At 35.9% G+C, this 23,745-nt stretch overlaps 3 protein-coding genes across 5 annotated transcripts in view; all 3 read left to right on the top strand.

The window, feature by feature from the left end:
• Positions 1 to 2,537: 2,537 nt before the first annotated feature.
• On the top strand, positions 2,538 to 3,976 carry LOC129567328 (uncharacterized). Its single transcript, XM_055444103.1, has 5 exons — positions 2,538 to 2,835; positions 2,891 to 3,064; positions 3,141 to 3,187; positions 3,391 to 3,643; positions 3,773 to 3,976. The coding sequence occupies exons 2-5, from the start codon at positions 2,899 to 2,901 to the stop codon at positions 3,880 to 3,882; spliced, it is 576 nt and encodes a 191-aa protein (XP_055300078.1). The 5' UTR covers positions 2,538 to 2,835; positions 2,891 to 2,898; the 3' UTR covers positions 3,883 to 3,976.
• A 2,657-nt stretch (positions 3,977 to 6,633) lies between these two features.
• Positions 6,634 to 8,784, top strand: LOC129567330 (uncharacterized). 2 transcript variants are annotated; one of them, XM_055444106.1, is made up of 5 exons: positions 6,634 to 6,992; positions 7,094 to 7,351; positions 7,559 to 7,766; positions 7,855 to 8,047; positions 8,116 to 8,784. In XM_055444106.1, exons 1-5 carry the CDS (start codon positions 6,876 to 6,878, stop codon positions 8,528 to 8,530), a joined length of 1,191 nt encoding a protein of 396 aa, XP_055300081.1. In that variant the 5' UTR covers positions 6,634 to 6,875; the 3' UTR covers positions 8,531 to 8,784. The 2 variants fall into 2 exon arrangements, with proteins under 2 accessions (XP_055300081.1, XP_055300080.1); XM_055444105.1 differs by having other exon boundaries at positions 6,640 to 6,992; positions 7,094 to 7,360.
• Positions 8,785 to 9,505: 721 nt separating this feature from the next.
• LOC129567541 (thrombospondin type-1 domain-containing protein 4) overlaps positions 9,506 to 23,745 on the top strand; it is a 21,327-nt gene continuing 7,087 nt past the window's right edge. The window contains exons 1-7 of one of the 2 annotated variants that reach the window (XM_055444583.1): positions 9,506 to 9,572; positions 11,974 to 12,800; positions 13,642 to 13,714; positions 14,754 to 15,424; positions 17,271 to 17,346; positions 17,425 to 17,527; positions 17,631 to 17,788. In XM_055444583.1, the coding sequence (XP_055300558.1) occupies positions 12,784 to 12,800; positions 13,642 to 13,714; positions 14,754 to 15,424; positions 17,271 to 17,346; positions 17,425 to 17,527; positions 17,631 to 17,788 (1,098 nt within the window). In that variant the 5' untranslated portion in view covers positions 9,506 to 9,572; positions 11,974 to 12,783. Of the gene's footprint in view, positions 9,573 to 11,242; positions 11,592 to 11,973; positions 12,801 to 13,641; positions 13,715 to 14,753; positions 15,425 to 17,270; positions 17,347 to 17,424; positions 17,528 to 17,630; positions 17,789 to 23,745 lie in introns of those variants that run through there. The other variant, XM_055444582.1, reaches the window with a different exon arrangement.

Raw genomic sequence — 23,745 nt, forward strand, 5'->3', positions numbered from 1 at the left:
AAAAGAACGAAACGGAGTTTGTGTGCGAGTATTGCGAACATAAGAGTTTGCTTCTACAATTAAATCAAATGTGAAACGCTACACTTTTCAATCAGCACATCGATTATAACATTTGTGTTCTTTGGGCACGTATTGAAGCACCAAATTCGGCACTTGCTTAGACTTATCTCGAACGATCACTTATTCCGTTTTCAGATATTGGCTCGATAACACGCAGCAAAACTTCCTTACAACAAATTCTCATTCAATAAATATTGTACAAATTGCAAACAAGTTACAAACACAACTAAATTCGAAGTGAATTTCATTTCAGCGATCAAAAATTAAATTTTAGAACAAAGTAAAAGCTTCAAACAAAATCATATTTCATTGTTGCGAGGTTGTCAAAGTGACTGTGAACATTTTTTACTTAACGGGGTACTTACAGGAAGAAAGATGGCCAAAAAATTTGATTTCAGTCTCACATTTCATCTGCGCACTGCTGGCTTGGTAATTGGATACCTTTAATTGATTTTATGTGCAATCGCACTCATCCTCAATATTGTTAGTGGTCTGAGTGTCGCTTCATTATGGCTTTACGGTAAATTTGTTCGTTCTTTTCGTGTTTAAATTTAGGGTACTTCGAAATCACACATTAAAACATTCTCATTACAGCGTTGCTATTGGGTGTTTACGGCAGCTGGGTCTATGGCATCCATACCGTAAGTATGGAGCAAAAAAACTTTCCAGTTTATTTAATTAAAATTAGGTATGATTTTTCAGTGAAAGAAGGATAAATGTCGCGAATTCAAAATATGATATAATTCAGCGAGTTCAGTTTGATTTGAAAGTGTAGAATTAAATTATCAAATGAGAATAATTTCTGTGGAAAATATTACGAAACAGATTCTCAAATTGTTTTCGTTTTTCCTTCGCAATCGACAGTATTCAACCGGCTTCATGCATCCAGGCGTTATGAACTTATTCCCGATCAACTACAGCGCGACAAATTTGCTAGCCTTGATTCAGCGCGTGTCTACGTTTTGTTCATCATCTGCGCATTTGTAGCAGGTTCGTATCATGTGCACAAATGGCGCATTTAATTTTTTTATTTGAATTTTCGCGTTTTCCTTCTAATTGTAGCAAAATTAATTCTAAACACAGTCTTTTCAATCAAAATTTCAACTCATTCAATTTTCCTTTGATTTCAGCACTGCTTTGGTTTTCCGCGGCTGTCAAGTACTCCCTGTATAAGCGATTGAAAGAGGCCGAACAATCGAATGCAGGTGGAATTGTAAACGATCAACATACAGGCAGATATATTGTCATGCATAATTAAAAAACATTCTATTCGCAATGTGTTTGCAGTGCAGATTTGTTGCTGTTTGACACTTAAGTGACAAACTATGACAATTCAAAAAATAAACTTTTGATCTTATTCTTTTTTATTTTAATGATACTGTTAGAAAAAAGGATGAGATATCAACGAGAACTGAATGAAAAGGTTTGTATTCTGTTGTTTTCCGTTGGGGAGTTTTTCAAAGAAAGGTTGAAACTGTTGAGTCCACTCCATTGGACGAAGAATTTTTTTTGTAATGGTACTGAAAATCCAATCGACACTCATTGCTAATATCCAATGATCTTAGAGCTTTTTGCGATAACAAAAAAGTCGCTTGTGAAAGTGCAGTCATTGTATTTTTTGGTTTCATTCACTGCGATTGTCGGATAAAAGTGTGTTCACTTGACTCATCGGCTTTGTTTACATAATTAAGAATTTAAAACAATTCTGAAATGCAGCATTGCTCACGTATCACAACCATGGTGCGGCTGTTGACACTATATTTTCCTATATTTCGAATTGGCGTGCTGTTTAGTTCCGATTTGAAATGTTAGTCGCAATCAGCTTCTTATTGCAATAAAAAACGTTAAAGTTTCTCGATATTATACATACGAATTTGCATTTTTTTTCACTTTCATTAACATGCCATCGACGCAGGTTTGGGATTTCAGAGATTACTAAAAAAAATGGAACGACCTTAATGGCATCTATGTACATTAATATAAGAAACCAATCCACTTGTTCATTCGTGGCGACAAATAAACACATTGAGTTTCATTTAATTGGTTCTGTGAAAAAAAGAAATTTATGTTGATTGCTCAGCCCAAACAAACATTTTCCAAATTGATATTTTTGCAGTTTCGATATTACAAATAAGCAAAAAAATTCAACAATGATAAAATAAGTAAGTAATTGATCGCCAAACTGGAGCCACTTAAAATGGTGATATTTTCTGAGAATTCAATAGCTGTGACGAATTTTTCCTGCTAAACAGGCATACAATCAAACGCAGATTAAACAGATGAATCCGAGTGCTATGAATACACATCCATACACCTAGCAGTGTGTTGCACTCATACACTCTTACGAATCTATCTGCAAAGAGAAGAGAACGAACCAGAGTTTGTGTGCGAGTATAAGGGATTGCTTCTTCAAATGGATCAAATATGAAACGCTACACTTTTCAATCAACACATCAACGACAACGTTTGAGTTCCTTGCGCATGTATTGAAGCACCAAATTCGGCACTTGCTTGGACTTTTCTCAAACGGTCACTTATTACGTTTTCAATTATTGGATCGATCACACGCAGCGAAATTTCCTCATCATATATTCAAACATATTTTCGTTTGTTAAATATTTCGAAAATTGCAAACAAGTTACTCAACTAAATTCAAAGTGAATTCCATTTCTACGATCAAAAATTAAATTTTGAAACCAAATCAAATTATTTGAACTAAAACATATTCAATTACTGTGAATTTGTCAACGTTTTTTTTTGGAAAGTCTATTGAAAGTGAGTTTTGGACAGAGTGACTGTGAACTTTTCACTTAACGTGCTATTTTTGCAGAAAGAAAGATGGCCAAAATACCGGAACTCGGTCTCAACATTCCGTTTTGTTGCTGTTTCGATCTGCGCACTGGTGGCTTGGTGGTTGGATACATCGATTTGATTTATACTGCAATGCTACTTCTTTCCGCCAATATTGTTGATGATCTATCTTTTGGCTTATTTTTGTTGAACGGTATTTTTTGTTCGTTCTTTCCGTGTTTGAATATTGGTTGATTTCGAAATCACACATTAAAACATTTTCATTACAGCGTTGCTATTGGGTGTTTACGGCAGCTGGGTCTATGGCGTCCATACCGTAAGTGAAAATGCAGAACAGAGCATTTACTTGATTTTGAAAATGTTCGTGTTTTTGTTTATTGAGAGGAGGATAAATTTAGAGAATTGCGAAAAGTTAATGAATTACCGAGTACAGTTTAGGGTGAAAGTGGACTTAAAAATACTTTGAAAAATATTCTCATATTTTTTTCCGTTGTTTCGTCTTTTCGTCGTTATTGACAGGAATCGACCAGATTCATGATTCCAGCTGTCGTTCTCGGGGTGATCTATTATGGTTTATGTCTGGTTGTTTTGGCACTCATTCCCATTTTCGGAATTGCATATGGCGCGCACTTTTACCAACTTTATCTCCCGGAAATTTACGAACTTCATCTCCCGCAAATTTACCAACTTATTCCGAACTTCGAAAAACAATTAGCTGACCTCGGTGCAGCTCTTGTCTACATTGTGTTCATCTTCTGGGGTCTTGCAACAGGTTGGTATCATGTGCACAAATGGCGTACTCAAAATTTTTGCATTTCTTTTAAATGCAGCAAATTCAATTCTAAGCACAGTTTCATTTTTAAACAAAACTTTATCTCATCCAATTCTTCTCTGATTTCAGCATTTCAATGGCTTTTCACGGCTGTCAAGTATTCCCTGTACAAGCGAATGGTAGAGGCCAATCAATCGAATGCAGATTCAAGTGTAAACGTTCAATACATTGGTGCATGAAAGTGCCAATTTCGAATAATCATTTTTTCTAATCAACTGAACACACCAAAGTGTGAGAAACCACGAAATTCCGAAAAATAAATGTTCAACCTTATATTTGTTGGTTTTATTAATATTGTTCAAAAAGAATGAGTAATGAACTAAAACTGATCGGTTTGGAAAAGGTTTGTAGTCTGCTGCTTTCTATCGGAGCAAGGTTTACGATATTCCATTTGTCGCAGAATTCATTTTGTAATAGTTCTAAGAAAAAAAAATCCAATCGCCATTCATTGCTAATAAATATTCCATGAACAAATTTCGGGTAATTTGTGTTGAAATTGTGGCAGTGTAGTCAGTGCAATTTGATTTCTTCATTCTGTAAGAATTTATTCACGCACTTTTACGTGAGTCATCGAATTTGTTTATATAATTCAGATTTCAGAAGTTGTAACAATAAAAATACGGGGCATATTACTTAGGTTTCGTTTAAAATAAATTCAAAGCTGATAATCCATGCTAATTTTGGATGAACGTATGGATGTTTATATCTGTATTCATGGCAACGAAATAACATACACTTTTCCGTCAAATTACCTTTTGATCGACGATCATAATTCTCTTCTTATCACAATAAAAACTGGTGAAGCTTTCAGCAGAGTTTGACTCCGGCGACAGATATATGCTTTAGCATAGAAAAAATATCCGCATATTTTTTGGTTTGTACACTCTCAGTATATAACGGCACCCAGCTTCATAGAGTATCAGCACGCACACTGAACGTATAGGACGGTTTGTTTACGAAGAAAAAAATTGTTTATAAACAAAATCTACCAGAACTATATAGCGCAAAACCTTAACATAGGACAGCATTGCTGCCGTTCAAATACATTGCGCTGTACAACTCTGGAAGATTTTGTTTATAAACAATTTTTTTTTCTTTGTAAACAAATCGTTCTATAATCTATATTACTACGTTCAGTGTGCGTGCTGATACTCGATGAAGCTGGGTGTCGTTATATACTGAGAGTGGACAAACCAAAAAATATACGGATATTTTTTCTATGCTAAAGCATATGTCTGTCGCCTGGGTCAAACTCTGGCTGTTAGAAACAATAATCTAGCCTATGTATTACTTTATGTTCATTCTCGTTTGTTTTCGGCACTGTAATTCTTATTCTTACTACATCGAGTTTTTTTTTTCCATCAACATGCATCGACTGATTATTTATGTTATGCCTTAAATTCTACTCCAAAAAATGCTTTCGCGACAAATGAACGTATTGAATTTTATTCAATCTGTTCTCTGTCAAAAGGAAATTATTGTTGATTGCACAGCCCAAACAAAGAACTCTACATAAACATTTGCCAAAATGAAATTGCTGCAGTTTCGAAATACAAAAGTAAGCATAAAAATCAACAATGAGAAAATAAATAAGCAATTGATCGCCAAACTGGAGCGACTCAAAGTGGTTCTTTCTGAGAAATCAATAGCTGTGACGATTTTTTTTTTCACATGTTCATACACTGTCCGTGATTCTGTTGTGTTGAACAGGATTTCGTTTGAATCTGCGTTAAAAGAGCACATTCATTGACGCTACACACAGAAACATCGACAACATCAATGCAGTGTCCGTAAATATATTTCGGCATCTGTCAAGATGTAGAAGCAATACGTATTGAACTGAATACTTATTCATTTGTATTGCCATTGCTAACTGTTGTGTGCGAAAAAGACAACAAGTCATATTGTAGCATACTTTCTTTACGACGTACCTTTACAGAGTCTTCGAGAAAAATAAGGCGTAGTATTTCATACAGAAACCGCATTGGTGTTTACATGTTTTGAGTTTGCAAAGTGTTAGAAGAGAGAGAGAATCAAGACATAACGGTATGTTGTTGATAAATATAAGGATGGGAATTTTTCAGTAAATGTATTGCATTGAGTCCCATTCGTTGTCATTGACATGCAGCCCTTTCAAGATAACTTTGCTTGGACAAGCGTTTCATAGCTACTTTGATGTAAATATTTTTCAATTCTTCTCTTTGCTGAATTTGATCTATCATGTAAATTGTATTGCATTTACTGAAAACGAATAGAATATTCAAATATCAAAAAGATATTTACATTAGACATAGCCTTATCTCAACAAAGATAAAGTTTGGTCATGTCAGAGCATTGAGCGAATTACTTTAATATTCTGGTGGTCAATCGTGAGTCATGTAGCAGTACACTACATAGAGAAGAGTGGCTATCGAGGTCACTGCTGTTTCCTTTGTTTACAATCAATGAGTGAATCGTAAAACGATTGTTTTGATTACCTACAATTCGCTTGATGGGAAAAAAAATCGACTTTACCTTCCATTAGCCAATTATGCGGCACCTCGCGTTGTCACTCTTTCGATTCAATGGTCAACGGATTTGGATGACACAAAGAATAAATCAAGCGGTGTCTATATGTTTTAATGGCCATCAATACAAATGTCTCGAGCAAACAACTGTAGCAGACCTATATTTTATTGCCGCAGAACACAATTACTCATTTTGTTCCATTGAGACAGTTCAATAGTAGGAAATGCGACACAAATGTGTGTCAGTGTGTTGTGGTCATACTGGTCATGTACAGAATATAATTTCGATTCAGATTACAATTATGTTCCGATGTCAGTGTTTGGTGCGCGTGTGTGAACTTATGGCATGCTTAAATCGAAATTGTGTGAGCTCAATCAATTTCTATTCGGTGCTTCGAATGATAGTGCACGATTTGGTGGCCATGTGCACGCACACCAAACACACATCCACCCTCAACCGTTGTGTCGGGATTTAATTGTGATTTTTTTTTGTATTTCGCCCTAGAGTTTTTTGAAATTTCTTTCCGAATTTTGCTAATGTGATAAAGAGAAAATTCTTGTGCGAAAACCCAAAACGTTGGTCAATTGAAATTGAGATGGATGAATTGGAACCGAGTGATTGAATAAACAAGAAACAAAACCAAACAAAAAAAAATTGTGTCCAAATGTGCAATCCAATGGGCTGTGGAAGTTCAAGCGAATCTGTACACACTGGAAACGTTTCACCGCAGCCGTCTGACTATTACATTGATCGAGCGTCGGGAGTGAGTCGAGTGAATGTGGTGCGTTTGTTGTTCGCTTTTTTTTCCTCATGATAAATTTCAATTTATTGCGAAATAGTTGTTGTGACGAAATTCATGTTTTTTTTTGTTTTAACCAACAGCAATCCGATCAAACCGTTCTCGATGCATATTTAAAGCTTGACGAGGAAATTTGTAAATTGGAAGAGCAATGTCCTGGGCCGCGACTTATAACCATTGAAGCATGGATAAAATATTTGGAATCAAAACAAAACGTTTTGAGCAATGACATTATTCAATTGCCTTTGCATATGCTGGACGAGGATTTTGATGAGGAACAAGAAATGACCAAGTATAATCGACGCACACGTCTCGAAAATGACGTTGAATCGCTCACCAAGGTTCGTCAAGTATGTATGTTTTGTTGTTTGTTGTTCGAAATGTTCGACACTGTACAATAATCATGCAATAATAACAGTAATAATTGAATTAATAGCAAAGAGGAAAAACCACAATAGACAACCCACTCGTTTGTGATTGCGCCCTAATTTCTCACTTTGTCTCTTTTTCTCTCTTCCACTCTCCCTCTCTTTCTCTCATTCCAACAGCTAGCCGAGAGCCTAAACATCATAGCAGACAGCACCCAAGCAGCCAAGTATGAAGAGTTTTTAGCCAATGTTAGTCGACGCTACATCGAAAATTGCAGTGAAGTGTTGAAAGAAGATATTTTAGAGCATGCACAGAAACGAGCCAACCATCTACGTGAACTTTGGACTAAACTGCGAGTGAAATACAATGAATTGGACATGCTAATGGGTGAGCCATTTGCTGTGTAACCTTGAGAGAAAAAAAATTTCCCAAACCAATTGATTCTAATCAACCGTATTTTGTTTCATCACAATAGCAACCACCACTGGCAATAGCTACGCAAATCCAAATGAAATGAAAATCGATGCCGAATTGGAGGCATCTCGACAAATTCGTGATAAATTGGGTGGTGCGGCCGAACAATGGCGAACATCCGCAAGTTTACTACGCACAAGTGCCAAATCAGCTTTAGTTGCTAACGAACACTACGCATTAATTCAAACATCGAGGTAACCCAATTGCAACAATTTTTGTGAATAGCCACTTGAAATGACCAAAATCTTTGCATTTTTCACAGTTCGGTGAAAGACAAAATAACCGCAGCGACCGATTGCCGTTCGTCTTTATTAGGATCGTTGATTGCATTTAAATGCGCACAAGAGGCATTGCCACAGGTTGATATTCCGCTTATAACAAATCGTCAGACAGTGGCCGTCGGTCATGCCAACGAATACTTGTTTACGGATATCGCCAATCCAGATCGTTATCAGCATACAAAACACGTGCTCGACGCCTATCATGAAAGTCTATCACAATCGATTAGTTGGTTGCATGATGTGTTTCAAAAAACACTGAAAAAGGATTTGCTGGAGGCTGAAAATGAGGTAAAATCATTGTCAGGGAAATTACGACAGATTCGATCCGATTTTATTCGATCGAAGGTTGGCTATCAAACATACATTCCAAACGAACAAGGCCACATGGAACCGTGAACCATATGAATGGAGGAGAGAGAGAGACGGAGAGCGGCAGAAGCGGACAGAGAAACAATACAAAGGGGACATTGCATGTATTTATTGATTCAGTGTATCGTCATCAAGGTCGTTGTCACGCTGAAGCGTTGATCAAACCAGAAGTTTATTAACTAAAAAAAAAAAATTATCACGTGTTTTCCGATAATTTGTGCTTGGAAAAGTAATCCACAAAAATGACACACAATCAACGTGGAATTCCTTGAACTCGTTTTTCATATTGGGAAATGAATATCTAGTGATTTTCCAAGCTTTTTTTTTGTTCCGTTTCGTTTTGTTTTTCTCTCGGCAAATGATTTGTATAACATTTTATGCGTAATTTATGGAATAGAAACATAATTTCGAATATTACTTTCATTACAAATAAATGACTTTGAGCTCATTACTGATGAGCTGGTAGGAAAAACAATGGACTTTTTAATGATTGGCATGAACTGCAATTAGTCAATTGAAATTACAATTTTCATGTAAGTACAAATTGACTGTCGTGAGAGTAATAATTTTTGATTTTTATAGATTCTTGGCGCTGATTTCCTCCCATTTTCATGTAACATTTAATTTTAATTTGACTTTTAATTACATTTGGTAATTTTTATGGCTGTTTTGCTCTCCGAAGTTCAGTTTTGGAATTTTCCGAAATTAAAAAAAAAATCCGCGTCGAAAATCCATTTGATGACTTTTTCTGTTTCAAATTTCCATTTGAATAACGTTAAAAACTAAATTCAACTTAAAGAAGAACAAATGATTCATTTTCAAATGAAAAGCTGTTCCTGTTTTCCATCGCCAAGCAAAAAAACCAGCGACACATACATGTAGGCGTTTATCGTTTCATTTCTGACGGCCTAAATGCGATGAGTATGCGTTTAGTCGCGTTGTGCGGTGGCACAGAAGCTCATCTTCAATTTAAAATTTAATTTGATTTCGGAAGCAGCAGGCAGTTGATAAACGACCGGCGCACAGTTTAGACGTGACTTAGAAGTGCTCAACAAGTAATCTGCTTGAAGTAAACAATAATTGTATCTTTTGCTATGGGGATTTCTTTTCGTTCATATTTTTTCCATTCAAAACCAAGTGTTTAAGCATTTTGTGTGTGTGATTTTACTAAATATTTGCTAAGATCAACAAATAGTTTCAACGACCGATTTTAATTTTTTAGTTTTTTTATTTTCGTTTTTTTTCTGTTTGTTTTCATGACTCATTTTATCATTTGCAAGTAAACAATAGGCTGTTTTGTGCTTCAATTTCGATAAATACACTTGATGATGACACAATCAAAATACAAATTCCATTGAACTCTGGGTTGGAAAAGTGAAAGAAAGTGCGTGGACATTGTCCACTGGAAAATGGTCGCCTTGACCTGTGAATGGATCAATATTTCGTTGAATGCGACGTATCAAAGATAAAATCACAATTGGGTTATATGACAATTCGAAGAATTGTCGTGTTGTTACTACCCGTTAAAAGCCTTACTCATTTTCTGTTGATTATAATGATAATTGTTGCGTTGATTATGAGTGTGTGTGTGTGTGTGTGTGTGCCAGGTGGTTTTCCATTGTACGCTAAGTTCACTCGCTCAAAAAACAAATGGATTTAATAACCTGTGTGCGTTTTGAACAAGACTAGTTGGGCGTACATTTAATTATTGTTTTGACGCTTTGCCACCGTGAACGTTGTATTAATATTTATGCAACGGACAATGTATGCGTGGTAATTCACGTTTGGTGTGTAAAATATCAATATATTCGTGGTGGCATTTCTCAAATGACTGAGACATTTATAAATATTTTACTTGAAAATTAGCCTTTTCCGGAACATATTTCGATCGACGCTTTCCGATAATGTCAAATTCCGAACCAAGCAAGAAATATATGGAAAAAGTTGACAAAGAATATTTTCTTAGTCTTCTTAAAAGAAGCAAAGCTCAGATTCAAATTTGATCCAGTATCAGGACAATGACCTTTGATTTAAATCATCTGGATTCTAATTCACACACATTTTAAATCCAAGATTTGATTTTTTTTTTCATTTCCGAAGGTCACTCAATTTAAACCTCCCGAGTTAATTCAATGAGATATCAAGCCTAAACAAAAATTGTGCACATAAATCAAATTCGTCAACAAGCGATTTATCCCAACGCGCAGTAATTTAAAAGTCATTTTTTCTAATGCCAAAAGTGAAGATTTCGTCGACCAGAGAAAAAAAAAACGCAGATTGGGCGTTTGTATTTCCTCATTCAGTAATTCCGCAAGGCGTCATTTCATCATAAATCATCAATTATCTGTCAAACAGTTCGATATAATAATTGTTCGTGCATAATTCATCTAAAATGAGCGTTCGTCGAGGCAAAAATACCGAACAAAAAACCAATAAAAAAAATCGATTCTAATTAAATCATTGTGATTTCGTCTGAATGGCACTCGATGCCACTCGACAGTGAATGCAATCGCGCGCGCGATACATTTTACGAATTGCGGTCATCAAAGCACGAATTTTTTTTTTTCAATCGAGTTCCACATGATTGCGTTTTCCGTGTGCATTTCAAAACATCTATACGTGTCTGAACTTCGAACATGTTTCTGTGTGTGTGTTAAGCACACACAAAAAACTGTTACTCATAATAATCGTTTGGCAGGATCGCGGTTTTCCCATCACACAGATCATTCACAATTAAACACATGGGTTGCGGGCGCGCGCCACAACAGCATTCATAATACACGTATCTCAGTTTCAATGTTTAACACCAGAGAAATGAGCCGTTTAAGTGATCGTTTTGCGGTGTAGTGTGACTACGGCCATAGATGAAATCGAAACCAGTTGCCTTTTTGCCTCATTGTTGGTTTTTTTTCTCTGCTATCGCCATTGTTTCGCCTTTGTTTGGCATTCAATCGATTTATCTGAATGCTCACTTTTATTTCATTTTTACTTTTTCGTTCGGCTCTCCGAATGCCCGAATCTCTAATCAATCGTCTATTTTGACAATCCAGCGCCAAACAATGTTGCAGGCGGTAGCCATATTGAATGCGTATGTATGCTTAACATTTATAATTGGAAGAGAATAGAATCGCTTGTTTGTGTTATTTGTCTCTGGTTTTGTTGTAATTGCAAATAGACGCGCGAGCGCGGGAGTGTCGGCGAGCGTTCAATTAATAACGCCACCGCGCTGCTGCTTTTTTTCCCGTTCTGCTCCGTTTTCGATGCAAGCAGAGGAGCGAGAAATATTAATCGTACATGACCCATATACCAAAATGCTCTTGGTCGATGTCGCACCGACATTTACAACAAAATCGAGATTTTGATTGCATCAAACAGTGTTTCCATACATGCATTGAATTTGAATTACATGTGATGAATTAGAAATCAAATAGACTCAACAAACAGAATAAAAAAAAATTATTTATCGACAGATTGCGTATTAGATGATGCCAATGCTATTGAGGGGACAGTGAATGAGTGATAGTGAATAATGTTCAAGTGTCGATTAAACCCATTTCTTCATATGCACCAGAGAGAGAGAACATGATCACATCAAAAACGACAAAAAAATTAAAAGAAACCAAAGAAAGAGCAAACAACGCCGAAAATTATTATGAAGAGTGACTTTTTCAAGTAATTATTGCATTGGGTTCTGGTTTCAACAGCTAGAAAAACAATCAACAACGGAAAAAATTATTTATATGCTGTGTTTGTTGGTGCCACATCAATTCCCGAACATTTTCGAATGTTTTAATAAGTGCGTGTCGCCTCGAATTAGGTCTGAACAAAAAACGACAAACAAGACGAAAACGAAAACGATTAACTATTTCCATTCGACCCAACGATACATCATCATTCGAACGGATTTTCATTAGAATATATGTTTCCATTGAAAAATGTTCACGAAATATTCTAAGAGATTCTATTCAAGATCAGCAAAAACTATCGATTCTTTTTAAATTTAAAGTGAGAACGATAAAAAATCAATTGGGACAAAAAAATAATAATAGAAATTGCAACAGAATTGGTGGTCAAAAATTACAACATTCGAACATCAGATACGCTATCACATTAACAAAATTGAATTTAAAGTGTCTGAAAATTGAAAGTTAAAGTCAAGTCAAAACTGTGATTGAAACAAGAATTCAAACACACAAAATAATGAATGTCAAAAGTGAATGTTTGTAAAATGTCATATTTAGTGGAATTTTCAAGTTGGAAGACACTGGAAAAACGGAAAAATGAACGTACTTTTTAGGTGAGATTATTGTCAATTGTGTTGACAATTTACATTTTTCATTCATTAATGGGGGAATTATAGCGATACAAGCTTATGTTGTTGTCTAAATCAAACCTATGCTTTGGACGGGCGTCTCATTTGCAACGAGAATTCGTTAGTTGTTTTTTTTTTTTGTTCTTATCCATAAAATTTCAGTTCACTTCAATAGTTTGCTTTAACATCCGTTCTCAAAATAGAATCGAGCATATTTTTTGCACGATAATTTCCAGTTGCGTTATCACGTGTATTTGCTCCCATAAGAATTGGGATTGGTCTCAATTCGAAAAAAGTTCAGGCTCTATTGACAAAGATTATCATTAATTAAACTGTAATTGTGTTCACTTCCATTCCATTTTGAGCATTGTAATGAATGTAACTTACTTTGGATGGTAGTAGATAGCGAGACAGATTTAATTTTTCATTGAAAATGGATTCTAGCAAGGCTCTCAGTGGGTATAGTGTCCACAGCGAGTAATGTAGCGTATTTTTTTTAAAAAAACAATGTATTCATTTTACGCCAAATAATAATTGTGTTTGGTTTTCATGTGATAAGATACAGTGGTTTTTGTTTATTATTACGTCATCGTAATGAGTGAACTAAGTGAATTAAAGTGTGAGGCAATAGTTACTTAGTTGCGCGCGGATAATAAAAATTCATCCATCATAAGAGCATATTATTCGAGAGAGAGAAAAAACACACACCAACAAAATCTGACTAAGCAAATGAGTTACGCCCAAAGTAGTCACTTTTGTGATTCGATTAGATTTTTAGGTCTGTGGCTATGTGTGATACAAATTTTATATATCTTTTCTGTTCCAGGTTTCTGTTTGTTTTAGCATATTTTTCATTTCAATTAGCATCTGCAGAACAATCAACGCGTGAACGGATTGCGGTAAGTGGTATCAATCATCGTTAAGATTAATCAAACGAGAGAGTAGAGTTGTTGCAGAAACAATTTGGTTGCTGGAATTCACGTATCAATGCGTTTTGTGCGATTGGCTTGTGCTTGTGAAATGTGATAGGTTCGGTTTTTTTCACTCTCCTGATGTTTACGCATCGTTTGTCGTCATTTCACACACTAACTTGTCATTTATTTTGTCTGTCGCTCCAAATGACAAACGCTGTCAAAATCATAGACGCGCGATCAATTTCCAAATCTTCATATGATTTCGATTTTTCTTCGATGAATTCGAAAAATCGAATGGCAAATTCGTTGCGTTTTGCCACACATAACTCAAAAGAATCAGAACGCTACCGAACCATTGTGTTCAATCATTGATGCATAACCAAAGCCATTTTCAAATGCTCATTTAATTAGGGCTCGCAGTTCAAATGAGACTTTGACGAAAATCATAAATTAATCAAGCAAACATTTAAATGTGTTGCTCCTTCTCCGCTTCAATTTTTTTCCCTCCATAACATGAAGTCAATTTGAAACCGAAACCAAATCGTTTTGCGATGACGACTACTTCACAGTGTGGCCACCAAGTGTCACACCGAACATCGAGCATTTACAAATGATGACAAGATTTTTTATGAGCCCGAAATTCTTTTGCACTCACGCAATGAACTCAGCCAGTAGACCATCCGTTTCAATGGAATTGTACACAAATTGAAGCACAATTTTATGCTCGTTTCAATTGAATTCGATCATAAATTTTTTTACGATCAACCCAGCGCCACACATTCCATGCCGTTAATATTTGAACTCTGATTCCCATTTTTCATTGTTTTATGACACTTGGGCAAAGTGCGCAATTGACGTTTTACTCGATTTAGAACAAATTCATTTTAAATTGTTCGAATTTTGAATTTGATATTAACTTTCAATTTTAATCATAGTTTTTGTTTCTCTTGAACTTTCTCTGAAAAAAAAAAAACGAAAACGATCATGTGTGTTGTACTGAAATATTCGTTCCGTTCCTCTTTAGCTGCACAAAAAATGGCTGGAGCAACGCGAAGAGCGAAAAAAGTTAATGATGCAAGAGCGTCTAGCTAGCAATGGGACGGTTGATGATTTTTGGAAGTCCTATTATCGATATTACAAGTACGATCTCAATACAACATCAAAAAATGACAAAAAATACCGACGAAAACCGTTTCAACTAGACCTTCAGCTGAAATCAAAACGAAAGAAACAACAGCAGCAGCAACAGCAACAGCGAATAAACTCGGTGCTTCCAAATGAATCTGTCGATATTCTAACATCCACAACAACGTCAACTATAACCGCTCTCCCATTCACTACATTTGTCACAGCAGAATCAACAACAGCTGGCATAACAAAGTCGACGGACGAACTACGGCCGAACAACCGCGAACAGAACACAACATCGGAAATTAATTCAAAAATACACATCAATGACCGGATGAATTTAAATGAAAGTACAACGAGCAAAATCAATAAAATTACATCAACTACAGCCGAACATTCAATCACGTACAACGTTACGGCCGATCATTCCAAAGGTGTTCAACCGGCAAATCGAACGAAAGCAAGGAAGTTGTCGAATGCAATTTGGGGAAAATGGCAAAAATGGACCAAGTGCTCGCGTAGTTGTGGAGGAGGTGTTATGTCGCAGTCAAGACCGTGCTTGAGTCGGTGAGTTTTTAAGATTTCTTCATCAGATTTTAGTTTGAAGCGTATTTTTCTTCGTTCTAAAGTAAATTGCGTTTTTAGAGAAGCAATAAATATCAATCAACTTCTAATCGCATTGATTTTTCAAACAATTTCAGTACATTCTTTTCACAAAGGGCAAAGTGCTCGATGTAATAGGGATTTATTTCGATTTTATAAGTTAATTACTGCCTCTGAACACAAACCATATCCATATAAAATCGTTATTTACTCGTTTACACCAAAATGGATCAATAAACGATTTTAAATGAACTGTGTGATCATTTACACCGAGTTAAATGCCGCCAAAAACCGATTTAGAAACAATAAATAAGTTAATAAGTAGCCGGCGAAGCAGCTTCCTTTGTTTAGTCTTAATTTATCAGTTGCGGTTGTTTATGTTGTGTCGGCTTTGCTCGTCATTGCACTTGCTTGTGTGCAACTGCGAAACGCATTATCGCTGTAACGATACTCAATCATGATTACTTCGCGCCCTCGGCACAATACATAACATTATTATGGTAACGCAGTTTAAATCAATTTAAATTAACGTCGATTGTGGTTTGCTTCGGAACTTAAAGAGAGATAAGTGAATATTTCGAAATTATTCTCTTGTGCGGAGGAATTTTTTTTCGTAATTTTCTGTAAATCAATTCACAATTGTTCAAGAGTTTGAATTTCAACTTCGAATAAAATGATTTTTTTTTACAGTTTTTGTTTGTTTCAAAATTTCGCTGCCACAAAAATGTCGATTCAAATTTTCTACGCAAATTCCAAAGGAAGTGATAAAAGTCAATGAAATGAAGGAAATCCTTTGAAAAGACATCACATTATTGATAGCTACGACGTATCTTTCATTAAAATCAATAAAATGAATTTATGTGTTTATCTGAGATTGTTTCCCACAATTTTCTCACGTGCCCATCAAGGGAATAACATACTCTTCAGATTGTTGAATGTGTGATATAAAATAGTGTATCCTGTGTTGTGAAACACCTCAATTTCAGCTATTGTCGATTTCTCTCGTTTTCCCTTTCACGTAAAAAGTGATTACATCTTCGGACAAACAGCCAGTCGTTTTGGACTTTTGCCATTTTTATTTCAGAAACAGGAAAAAAATAAACGGTTAGTAAAACCACCGTCTGGTCAAGACAATTGAATAAAAGACTCACGTATTCGATTGCACTCCCATAAAAAAACATGCAAAAATCGATTAAGCAACATGAGCAATGCGACAATCAAAACAAAAGAAAACCAATAAATTGGTTGGGTGTAATTCGAGTTTATTCGTTTAAGTCAGTCGTATAAGTAGATCGCAAATGATTTGAAGCGCCTCACATTATTCATATTCTACATATTTAAATGTTTCGTTGACAGAAGAGAGATAGAGACGGAGACCAGTCGTTGAAATTGCAATGGAAATCTCGACAGTTGTGTGATTCATGTAAATCAACATTAGATTTACAAATTGATATATTGGAACACAATAGGCACGCGTTTTCTTTGTTTCAAATCGAATCGCGCGCGCGCACACACACACACACACACATATTTTACCGTTTGTCGATTCGGATTGGCATGCGTTCAATTTGTCACTTCAACAGTGACACATATGCCCTTTGTTATGAATACAAGACAAGAAATTCCAAACAATGAACCAGATTTCATTTCATTTAACGCAGTTTCTAATTGAAACGCTCTTGTTGAATGACTAAAAAGTGATCCGAAGCGATTGAAAATCGATTTAGAACCATCTATTAATACCGATCAATTAACAATTACACATATATTAGAATAAAGTTGTAATTCATTGTTCGTGTTTTGCTTGCAGAGACACAACACTGACAAATCGAACGAGTAACGAATGCATCGGACTTCAACGGCGATATCGCATTTGCAATGAACAGGTACGTGAGCAACCATTTTCAGTTTATTATATGAAAGAAACTATTTTCCATTCAATGTTTCGACTTCCTTCTGTACAGAGTTGTCCCGAAGATGAGCTTGACTTTCGAGATCAGCAATGTGTCTCTTACAACAATCGATCGTATCATAATCAGACCTATTCGTGGGAATCGTACGTCGTTGGTAGGTTTTCTGTCGATTCAATCGACTCGATTGTTCAACCAATTGCGAGATATTTAAATACTCACTGAAAAAAAAAACCATTGAATTTGCCTAATCTATTTAGATGAGGCCGAATGTGAGTTGAATTGTAAACCAATTGGAATGGATTACTTTGCAACATTAGCAGAGCGTGTTATTGATGGTACAAGCTGTTCATTTCCAGTGGATTTTCCGCGTCAAAATCACAGTGGACGCGCGGTATGCGTTGAAGGCATTTGTAAGGTAAGATTCTCAAAGATACTCAAATTTGTATTTCATTCTCTTGTTAAATTTTATGGTGTAACTTGTCTTTTGTTTGGGCTTACGAAGAAACAAACATATTTGAAAGGAAAATAGATCAAAAGAATACACACAAGTTGTTCTCGAGTCGTTTAAAATTTACTGCAATGCGCTACTTTATGTATCAAATCTGATTATGATAAATGAAAATGGTGAGGGCATAACGAAATGGCGATAAGAATAAAGGCAGACAAATAAGTTTCGTTATTCTTCAGCCATTATCTGGTAATAATTCGACTAAAACATCATCAGCTGACTTTTTATGTGCGTATAAGATGCTCTCTATCCGGTCGTTGAATGAAGCATGTTGCAACATTTAAAAAAAAAACACCAACTTGTTATCTTTTTGGATGTTGAAGATAACAAAAAAGTACCTGTTTCACATCACTGCAAGCTATTTACTTTATACGGTACATTCATGCTCCGAGTTTCGTGATCAAAGCTCCGTTTGAGAGTGGCCACGTCGAAGTGAATAGAAAATGCTTGCTCAAAGTGATGACAGCCAACACTATTCAGCAGTATGCATAGCACAAGTGAATCTGCAATTGATTTGCATACAAGCGCCGTGCAGACTGCAAAACCTTGAAAGTATTGTTATCATATAAAATATAATGCATGGTATAAACAATGGGAGGATGGATGCAACGCATACTCTGTAATTATCTATTTTATAGTCGTTTTTCTATTTTTTATTCAGCCTCTTTCGATCCATACATAATTTCCATGTTGCATAATCAAATGGGGTAATTTTTGCACAGCGCAAAAATTATCGACAAATTGATAGGTGATATGATTTATGCCAAACAAATCACAGCCAACGAAACAGCTTTGTTGCCGTTGGAGCACGAAAGGCCAAACAAATCAGCAATAAATCTGCTCGCAACACAAATGCGATGAAATGTGCAATTCAAATAAATTATCCCATCAAATTTACAGTTAACAATGAACTGGCGAATCCCAAAAACGGATTTGTGCGACGAACGAACTAAACGATAACATTGCTGCGGGGCTGATGAATGACTATCGAAATGACAATGTGATGCAAAGTGAATGGAGCGACTTCATAAAATTCATAGCGTAGCCTGAAACGCTTTTTTTTCGCCGTTTGCGGTCTTTTTGTAAACGATTTCGATTGCCTAAAAGAACAATCGATGGCAAATCTAAATACGACTAATTGAATGCATTTATTCCGATTCTTTATTCAGAATTTTTATTGCGTACCAAATGATCAAATTCACATTCATACATATGACAATTGGTTTTGCCCAAACTTGGTACGATCACAAGGAAACAATCAATTGGCAAACACACTGATTGACTCAAAGGAATGCAACGCTTCTTTTTTTTCTTCGCAATGCAGACAATTTTTGTTTTTAAAACGATTTTCGTTCTCAAGAGAGGAGCTATGAAGGTTCGTTGAGCTATGAAGGTTTAGCTGCAGCTCAATATGTGGACGTATTTTCAAATCATTTGAATCTTTTTGAATAATTGGCATTTTTCAAAATCATAGTTTGAAAATGTTTGTCACTTTCAAAATTCTTCCTATCGTTGTATCAAATGGTAAACGGAGCATTTATCCAAATTACCAACGCTTAGAATGTGTTTGTTCAGTTCATAAACAAATCAAAACCATCGACAATTTTCAAATTGTATGCTGTTGATTGCATATTTTGAAAGAGTGTGCATAATTTTCATTAACAATAAATTCCACTCCGACTTTTTTTCTCGCTCGATTTTCATTGTCTCTTGAGGGAATAAGAAAAGGTTCAAATTGAATGGAGTTAAATGTTCGAATATTAATGCATTGAATATCTCTAAATAATAAGCATGCAGAAAAATGCCAATACATCATTTAATTGAGACATTCTGATGATTTGGATGTTTGATATCGAGTAAACAATGGGCAAATAATTACTTAATTTAATTGTAAGCAAACGATAGTCGAAAATGTTCGGATTATGAACGAAACTTGGAAGTAACGCAATTAGAAATGAGCGCGTTTCAATGCGTTAGTAATTTCTATGATTATCTAAATCCAGGCGTATAACTAGCTCCAACATCGACATTATACACAGCTATCGTCCGACACATCCGAACCGAAAAAGGAGGAAATGAAATAGAATTTCTTGCGTGGCATAGTTAATTGTTTAATTCAACGCAAACATGCTTTCTTCTTCTCTTATAATTGCATGTGAATTTGATTATCGGTTGAACAAAGAGAGCTTTTCACTTGCGCAGAACATTTGCAATTCATTAAACTTTTCGATTGTTCTTAATTGGTTCGCATTTTGTGTTCGAAAGTGTTCTCAATTTCTCTTTGCATCGTGAGTTGATCGGAAACAGATGAACATTTCAGTTCCGCCTTCGAATGAAAAACTTTATTCTCTGCTTGAGCTAAATTCATTGTCTTCTATTCTTTCTCCAGAGCTGAATCGAGCTCGCTGAATAGAATATTCAGTTGAATTGTGTTGAAGAAACGACTGGTTCATTCACTTTCATTCATAAAATGTCTCAAGTTTGAAAATCAAAGACGATGCCGTTATCGACTCGCAAATCCGATGATGATTAATATCACAAGTCAACGCAATTAATTAATTAGTCAATAATCCGCAGGATGTATTGCTCCTTTTTTCATCTCGCTCAAAAGACGGCGTTCATTGTTCGCATTCTTGTTGATTTTCCGCTTAGCACATTCGTTCATCGCCTCAATGGTATCGGATGTAAAGAGCCAATTATCACTTCATACAGAGGAAACAAAATTAATACAGCCCGTCAGTTTTATCCATGATTAAGACTAATTATGTTGTTTCGGCTTATGTCATTATTAACACATTTCTCGCTCTTTCTCACAATCTCCACATTTTAATGACATAATGGGGGCCCTCTCTGTGCTAAATGATTATGTGTTTGACTTATTGAATTCGTACAAATTAACACTTTGTTGATTTTCGCATGTGTTGGCTGGCTGGATATTGTTCGTGTGTTTCGTGCTCAATGTCGCGTCCAGGCTGTGTGTTTGTCGGCTTTTGAATGTCATTAGGTTAATTTATTGAAATTAATTCTCTTTCGTTGGTGCAAGAAACCAAGACAGTGCTATTTTTACACCATCCATCCCAGCCGATGCCGTCGTCGATGCGAAAAATTGTGCGAATCGAATTTTTGTAAGCTGCTTCTTCTTCGTTCGAGAACCGTTTTAAGGAACCATGAATATCTTCTGCACTGGCTAAAGTTCACCGATGCGGCTTCATTATGATTTATGAACGGAATGTGCAAAAATCAATTTGTGGTTTCATCTGCTCAGAACAAAAGAAGAAAAAAACACAGCAATAAATCATGGTCTATTAAGAATGGAGGCAGCAACAACATCATAATCAATAAAAAGACGATAAAAAAATTCGGTTGACTCAGTTTTTTCGATTTAAAAGTTTGGCCTCAAAATTTCGGGAATGTGTTTGGAATGGATATTATTGACTCGGTGATTGTCTCAAAATTCAATCAAAACTGTGCGTTCGCATTGCGCAATGCGTGCACGCATAACGGGTTCAAAGCAATTCATGTGTCTTGCTCTTTGCCGAAAAAGGCATTTAATTGTTTCAAATGAACGAATGAAAAAAATTTGCATACGAAAGCAATTGACGAAATTGTCGATAATTGCATGCAGCAAACAAATCACATGGATTGAAATATTTGATTCAAAATCGAATTTAAAATGATCGAATCGGTTCTTTCCAAACATTAAATGCCAGATGGAAATGATTTGGCAGTTGTTCCCAGCAGTAATAAATCGATCTCAATGGACGCGTGCGATTCGTCAATCGCTATTCTAATTATGTTCTAGGCTTGGCCGTTGGTTGGTTTTTGGTTTGTATGTGTGTCTGTGTGAAATATTCCCGAATCGAAATTTGCATATAAAGTATCAATTGTAATCCATGGAACATCTCTTTTTTTTAGCTCTCTAATGGATTTCCATCCGAAAAGTGAGTTGTCACATTCGAGTTTTTGAATTTATGTAGCGCCAAAAAAACATAGGCGCGAAATTTTTTTCGAATCGTCACAATTACAGAAATTCGGATTCAGAGCATGATAATCATCGTTTGTTTTAAATAAAAAAAGAGGGAAACATTTTATGAGAGACACTAAATTTCCGTCGTATTCCACTCTTTATGATGTAAAGTATTATTGACTCGAAAGCGTTTAGATAAGCGAAGAGCCAATGTCAATGAGCGGGAAACTAGTTTACGAGGCACAAGCCGCTCGGCCGATCAAAGTTATTCGGTTAATTGAGTTTGGTGGAAACTATGCGTATATACGTTTCGTTTGCATATTTTCGCGATAGTGTACTAATGCAAAGTGGTTTGCTTCGTGGTCACTTTTGCGAGCGCTCACACTGGCTACATGCGCTTACCGCGCGCACTACTCAATTAAGCGATTTATAAATATTTAGATTCATTTTTACCTCCTGCTTACTTTACGACAACAATTTGTTTATGATGGAGCCAACAGCAGAGGAAAAACAAGAAACGCACCGATGTATCCAATAAGATGGTTTGTGCATTTTCCCGCTTTCATAAAATATTATTTGCACAGTTACTGTGTGTGCCGTTGTGGATGTTTTGTTGTCATCGATGCGGTACCAAATCATCGATGTGTTGAAGAGCAGAAAAAATAACAGGCGTTATACCGTCGCTTCTCGATACCAAAAAAAAAAAAAAAAAAACAATCAACACACCAACACGCTTCGCCTGTATTATGCAAATGCCTTTTGTTTTATCGTTTCTCTCTTTCTCTCTCTCTTCGAAGCAAACCGCTCAATTCTCCTTTCGGTGTTTATTCATCAGAATAGCTTGGCGTTGTGCGTCGCGGCTGCCCCGTCGACTCCATTCTACGTTTGTGTGTAAATATGATTTTGATTCAGCATACTGTCTATGAGCTAGCTCAGTCTGTGATTTCGGCTGTGATTCGCACGGAATATTTCGCGAGTGACAAATCAAACGGCGATTCAGTTTGAGTTGGTCGATCGATGAACATAGTCGTGACTAAGCCGAGAACAAACCGCAAACTAAAACACAGTGCGTGCGTTAAGAGTGTGTTTAAAGTCCTTCGCAATAAAAAGTGTGCACAACAAAAGATACAAACTAAAAAAGTGGTGCGTGACGAATCAAACTGAATTTGGCGGTTAAAAAAGGGATTTAGATAGAGGTGACATAAAAGCATCTGACCATGTTCGGCTTTGTAATTGTTTGAAGCGAACAACGACAATAACAAGAATTCGAGAATTTCGGCTCTTAAATCGATCATAAAAGCCGTTTTTATGTCAAGCGATTTATGACTACTATACCTAAACTGCCGAGTGGAATGTTACTTAAACGGAGCAATAATCTAATGAAGGTCAAAGATAGACGTCCGAAGCAAACGGCAAAATGAAATAAACTGAAAATGAAACGAAATCACAAACTTCAACATCAAATAGATTTCGACGGACAAACCGATGTGCTAATGTATTGTAATCGATACGCGATTAAATTGATAAAAAAAATTGGTCGAATCGTCTCGATCATCGTTTGAGATTCAAATTAAATCATTCAGTTATTTGTTATACATATCATTTCCTCATTGTTTCGTTTCTGGGCAAAAAAAAAAAACACAAAAAAAAACTCCGTTTCTGTTCTAAGAATTTAGTGGAAAAAAAAACTAGCCTAATATCATATCAGTTGTTGGTATCTCGCGGATTCCGTCATGTGTAAATACGCGATTTCTCCTTGATATATTCACTGGAGATAATAGTGTTGATTATGTGTGTGGCTTTGCTTGGTCTCAATGCTCTAAGTAGTTGTTGACATGTCTACCGTTCGTTCTCTCTCTCTCTCTCTCTCTCTCTCTCTCTCTCTCTCTCTCTCTCT

The sequence above is a fragment of the Sitodiplosis mosellana genome, unplaced genomic scaffold (genome assembly GCF_009176505.1).
Source record: "Sitodiplosis mosellana isolate CC-2019 unplaced genomic scaffold, AAFC_SMos_1.0 Smas_scaffold_11, whole genome shotgun sequence".
Lineage (NCBI taxonomy): Eukaryota > Metazoa > Arthropoda > Insecta > Diptera > Cecidomyiidae > Sitodiplosis > Sitodiplosis mosellana.